General features: G+C 47.1%; 2 protein-coding genes across 6 annotated transcripts in view; both read right to left on the bottom strand.

Moving 5' to 3' along the window:
- Positions 1-628: 628 nt before the first annotated feature.
- Positions 629-1060, bottom strand: LOC122611938 (general odorant-binding protein 28a). The gene has a single exon (XM_043785364.1). It carries the CDS (start codon positions 1058-1060, stop codon positions 629-631), a length of 432 nt encoding a protein of 143 aa, XP_043641299.1.
- Positions 1061-1656: 596 nt separating this feature from the next.
- The window catches only part of LOC122611936 (rap1 GTPase-activating protein 1), a 79679-nt gene continuing 75478 nt past the window's right edge, over positions 1657-5857 (bottom strand). For 4 of the 5 annotated variants that reach the window (XM_043785360.1, XM_043785359.1, XM_043785361.1 and 1 more), the window contains 3 exons: positions 3674-5386; positions 3124-3612; positions 1658-3035 (listed from right to left, as the gene is read on the bottom strand). In XM_043785360.1, the coding sequence (XP_043641295.1) occupies positions 2880-3035; positions 3124-3612; positions 3674-5386 (2358 nt within the window). In that variant the 3' untranslated portion in view covers positions 1658-2879. Of the gene's footprint in view, positions 3036-3123; positions 3613-3673; positions 5387-5857 lie in introns of all 5 variants that reach the window. The other variant, XM_043785358.1, reaches the window with a different exon arrangement.

The following is a 5857-nucleotide window of genomic DNA, read 5'->3' as shown; positions in this document are numbered from 1 at the left end:
GGGCAATAAAAACAATTTGGAAGCACCTCGATTCACTAAAAAATACTTGCGAGTGTGCCAAAATACCACCATCAGAGAAACTACCCTCGGTTGGGGAAATTGATGAGAGATAGCGGTGACTTCAACCCGTGGGCTTCAATGACAGAGGCTCTGTTAAGTGAGCGTGTAGTAGTGTGGCCAGGTAGCAAAAAAACTGTTATTTTTCAAACTAGTTTAAAATGAAATGTAGATACATTTCATAGGCAGGATGTGAAAGATATTAAATCTTAATATATAAATATATCTTATGTTTTGAATTTAACTTTTTAGAAATCTACAAACTATCACTGATCTGTCATCCAAAGGTAATTTTAAGCTACTCTGGCTATCTTTTATCAAGTTACATTTAAAGGGAATCCTGAAACCAAAAAAAAGGTGTTCAAAAAAAGATGTTTTGAAAATTTTTCGCATACGTAATTTAAACAAATTTAAACCTAAAAATCGGAGACTCCCTAATTCCTTTTTCAATGCATTTATTTTACTCGACTAACTTCTTTATCAATTAAACAAAATTTATAGATACAAAACTTATTGATTCCAGGGAGCATTTTCGGCGAGTCCAGGTGACGATGGTGGCTGTGGGCAACGATTACATAAGTCCGTGTTTCTTGGCCTCGGTCTTGAAGCAAGCGCCGTAGGCTTCGGCGGCCTCGCAGTGATCATCCGGCACAGTGATGACGCTGCAGGTGTCCCCGATCTCCAGGGCCAACTTTAGCTTGGCAGGATCGTTGCCGGTGTACTGCTTGGCCTTCTCGCGAGCTGCATCCGTGTCCACTTTGCCGTTGGCGTCCAGCAGGCCGAAGTTCTTCATCACGCAGGCGCGCAGGCACTTGCCGGCATACGTGCTGGCCGGCTGCTTCTTGATCAAGTCCTGCAGATCGGCGTCGCTGGCGCCCACCTCCGCAATGCAGGCCTCGGCTGTCTCCATCAGCTTGGCCAGCGCTTCCTTCTCGTCGAAGGCTCGCACCAAGGCGGCGCCAAGGAGGACGATTGCCACCAGGATGATTGGAGTAGACTGCATGATGGTGGGTCGGTGTGTCTGAACTGAACGTGTCTGTGGTGATGGGACTCGTGCTTTTATAGCTAAATCGGTGACTCGCTCGGCTGTGAAATAATATAGTACATCGTTTAACAATCTTTACAATGGTCGCTTAATTGGCCGAATCGCGATCGTTATGAGGGGTTTGCAGCTAATGGATCAGCTAACAAAATGTGGCCGGTCGACCAATAAGTGCTGACCGCCCCCATAAGACACGCACGTTCCCAGAAAATGTGTAAGTGATTAAATAAATATGTTCCGTCGCCATGACAATATGACTGGCAATGTGCTTTGTCATTCACGAATCATGAACATTTTGGCAACAGGGCGATCCTGCTAAATACAAAGCAAAAGTAAGAAAAATTTATGGAAAAACCACACATTCTGGGACATTATCCAGAGAATAGAGTTAGTAGTCAAAATCAGGCAAAATGAGCGACCTTGTCGACATAAGAAATTTATTTTCAAACCATTGATAAGAGGCGAAAACTGATTTATGGTTTAACAAAACACCCATTTTCCCACTCGAAATCCACTTAAAACACAATTCTTCTTTTTGTATATTCCATATATTTTGCATATATTTGTTGGTTTTTTATACTTTACACAATAAAAATGATAATGCATCTCAACAAAAACAATTATTCGCGGTACTTATCGGATAGATTTCAAAGACAAAATTCATGCTTGCGTGTAACTTTTGCTTTTGGAATTCTCTTCCCAAATACTACTTGCTTGGTTTCAATTTTGCGTGGCTTTCGTTTGTCGGTTATTGGTAATTCAGTAATCGATTAGAAAATAAAATAGTCATAATTTTCATTTCGACAGATCCGTATGTGGATCGAGAATTATACATCGCTCCTACACATATATACATTGAATGCCGCATGCAAATTCTTTTCGTGAGTCATCAATTAATCGATGTTGTGGTTTCTGCGTTTGGTTAAACTTAAGTCATAATTAATTAACATACAGTTTAGGTAAAAGTATTTAAAGCAACTTAAACTTAGGGTTAAGAGTTCCCACTCTTTCTTGTTTATTTCGCGGAGTGATTTTTGTAAAGTGTTTAAATGTAAAATCATATATCGATCATAATTTAGTTTTCTTCCATTATGGGTATGAAATGTGAAGCGAGAGTCACAGTAGCAGTCACGGCAACAGTAACAGTTTACGAGTGCGATTAACGAACGAGTAACGGTTTTGTAAACCTCAAAACATTGCTACATTGGTTTTTGTTTCATTTGTGATTATTATTATTATTATTATAATATATCGATATCGATCTCTGTGTGATGCTTTGTGATTGATCGCTTTCTACTTAGGTTAAAGTTGGGATGGGTTCTGGAATTGGTTTTGGGGTTATGCTTTACGGTTAGGGGTGTTATTCTTGCGTTAAATATGCTTAAAGACTTATATTATATATTTGGTGTACTTTTTTGAGTTTTGTGTTCTGTTTTCATTTGCTGATCTATCGCTTTGTTTAGTTTAGTTTGTAACTGTTTGTATGTAGTTTATATAATAACTTGTCCATGGGCATGCCTGCTGCTACCTGTCCGATCTGCGGGGATCTACATCTACAGCTACGTTAACTAAATATAATACAGTTTTTGTTTTTGTGTTTGTTTGGGGGTTTTTTGGGTTTTTTGGGTCTTGAGGGCTACGCCAACTGTCTGCTATTCAAACTATTCTCCAAACGATTCTGCGATCCCTTTCTCCAAAGTGTTATACACGGCACAGTGGTTACTCCTTTTCCTGCCTTCCTGCCTTATCCATTCGGTTATCAAGGGGTTGCGTTTTACGCTTAGATGGGCGATATGGAGAGTGGTGCTGAGGCTGTATCGGGCATGTATTCCTTGAGGAGATCCCGCAGTCGCAGGATCTCCCTGCCTGCAGCCGATAGGTCGCCTTGAAGCGAAAGTTCCCGCTCCCGAAGTCGCTTGATGTCGCGCTGACAGGTCTGCAAAAAGAAAATATACAATTAGTATAATTCGTGATGGGACTTATTTATTTCATTCAATTAGTTCAGATTTCGTTAGAATACCTACCACATTCTGTCTGAGTAGGTCCAGCTTGTCGCACTTCAATCGTGTGACCTCCTGGCGCAGGTTCTCGATCTTCACGATCGTCTCGTTGCTGGGGGAACTGCCCATTATGGTGGACTGGACGCCATCCAAGCACAGGGAGCACGCCTTGGTGGTGGCCTCTGCCGAACTCATGCTTTCTAGCCCAGTGTCACTGTCAATGTAGGTGGTTCCGCCGTCCAAGTGCGCCATCATCGGATCGAGATCCACGCTGTTCAGACTGGAATCATCGCTCGTTTCCGACATGGTAGCCACTGCGACCACTCCGTTTTGGGCGGCACTCACTGCCGCTGCTACCACGCCCCCGCCGGATCCATTTTGGGGCAGGAGGCCTCCGTTGGAGTTGGTGTTGTTGTTGTTCGCCTGGCGAGAGGTGATGTCCGGGGAGGAGGAAGTGGACTCGTTCGAGGACTTGGACTTGGATGACGACTTGGAGGCCGTGCGACTGCAGGTCTGTGGGAAGAGAAAGAAATTAGCTTTCATTCACCAATTATTATTGTTAGTTATAACTTACATTCAGGTTGGGTGTCTGCATTTCGGGATGGGCCTCCTTCTTGGAATTCAACGTGCCCAGCTTGGTGTTCACGCTGAACTTGTCGGTCTGTCCAGGTCCGTGACCATTTCCGGTGTCCACGCTCTGCGAGCGCACCCTCATGATTAAAGCCTTCTTCACCGTATCGATAAAGCGGGAGCCGGCGTTGCCGCCACTACCACTTTCTGCCTTCGGGGTCTCGGGTGTGGGACTTCCTGCTGAGGTCTGGGAGAGATCGGTTCCCAGAAAGTCGCGAGTCTTCTCCCGCAGCTCATCGCATAAATTCTGCAGCAGAGAGGTTCTGGTGCGCTGTTCCAGCTTGGCAAACTTCTCAGCTTTGTAGCACGCGTTCTCGGCATTGATCAGCTTGGTCAATATGAACTCCTTGAACTCCTGACCCTTGCGGAACACTGCGGGACTCGGCAGAGTGGGGCCGAAGAAGGGAACATCATCCCTGGCGGTCACACTCACCTTGTACCGGGTATGCGGGGTGTTCGGCTCAATGGGCTGGACCACGATGAAGGCGTGCAGAAAGTGACTGGCGATCATGTCGGGTGAGAAGGGAGTGTTGGTCTCCTGGAAGACGATGGCCACAATGTCGTTGCCAATGTGTCGCTTCCTCTGGAGCTGCTGTGGATCGCCCTCGGTGTGCGGCAATAGGGTGGACACATGGAACATGATCTCGCGCTCCTTGAAGACCTCATAGACAGCTGTGTCGCCCGTGTGACCGTTCTGAATGTCAAGTCCACCGCGGTAGCCCTTGTGATCCTTCAGGCGTATCCTTTGGCCCAGGACATCCAAGAACTCGTCGAAAGCCGGCGATGTCTGCTGGTTACCGAAGAGCTCCTCCTCGGTGGTCTGTCCATATCTTTGGTAGAGCACTCCGAACTTGAAGTGCGAGACGAGTACATGCTCGTCGTATACACTGATGAGTTGCGAGGCCTTGGGGCACAGAATCGGCATGAAATGCTCGACCGTGATATTTTCGTTCAGTGTATGCGCCATTTTCGCCGGGCTTGGCTGTGGCAATAGGCATGAAACCGGTAGAAGCTCGTGCATTGTGCCAGTTCTCAATCTCATCAGGATCCGCATGTGCTCCTGGTTGGCCACATTTTCCGTTTTAATGGAAAGCAAAATCGGTCCCAACTGCTCGTCCAGTCCGATCAAATTCGAGTGCTCCCTGGCGGCATAGAATCTTCTGTAGCACTTGGCCGTATCGTCCGTCTCGAACTTCGCCATCCAGGTGGTCTGCGGCAGCAGAGGATTGCCCCTCGCATCGTAGCCGCACTCATGTTCGGTGCCATCCATCCAGTAGCCACCGTGCAGGGGCAGCATGATCATGGGGTACGGTGCCGACTTGGCCAGCGCCTCCTCCAGCAATCTCTGCGAGGCGGGAATGGCCGAGACGATCGACGAGTTGGAGCTCACCGACGACTGAGATTGGTAGTGGTGTCCGTTGGACAGCAGCTGGCATCCGGAGGCGCTGACCACCCCACTCAGTTGCGGCGAGGCGGGCGTGGAGCTGCAGGCGGAGCCCGAGACTGTGGAGCTGCTCGAGTGGTTCATCGAGTGGCGCAGTGTGGCCCGCGAGCCCGAGTGCTGCAGCCCACCGTTGTGCGGATGGGCGTGACTGTCGTGGGGCGAGTGTGGCTGGGGCACGCGCTCCTCGCTCGTATTACTGCCGCGATGGTGGTTCTGTAAGTAGAAAAGAAATCGATTATAAATTAGTTTAGTTCGTTAAATGATTTTTTGGAAAGTATAATTTGAACTATGGGGCGGTACACCAGTGGGAAAATATTTAATATCAGTGTATATCTTATTTCACATACACACAAATTGGATGTCAGAGACAGTCCCAAGCAACTACCTTTCAAAAATCCCAATCTAGAGCCACCATAAATCCCAGCATGGCACACAATGCCGCCTAATCCTTGGCGGAAATAAATATAATTTTCCCTAGCCATTCTCTGCGAGTACGAAACTGGCTTGATTGTTCACCGGGATAGTGTGTCAGAGATCATGTGTGGCACTGGAACTGGCACTGGCACCCTGCACACAACTGGGGCCTGATTATGTGTGAGTGAGTGGGTGCCACAGTGGAGCCTCCCACACGCCGACGGGCGGAATTAGAGGCTCTGCAGCACTGCTGCATTATAATTTCATGCA

This window comes from Drosophila teissieri, chromosome 2L (genome assembly GCF_016746235.2).
Source record: "Drosophila teissieri strain GT53w chromosome 2L, Prin_Dtei_1.1, whole genome shotgun sequence".
Lineage (NCBI taxonomy): Eukaryota > Metazoa > Arthropoda > Insecta > Diptera > Drosophilidae > Drosophila > Drosophila teissieri.
This window is presented reverse-complemented; position numbering and strand designations above follow the sequence as displayed.

Coding starts and splice junctions, on each gene's coding strand:
- LOC122611938 (XM_043785364.1), bottom strand. CDS start 1,060: ATGCAGTCTACTCCAATCATCCTGGTGGCAATCGTCCTCCTTGGCGCC.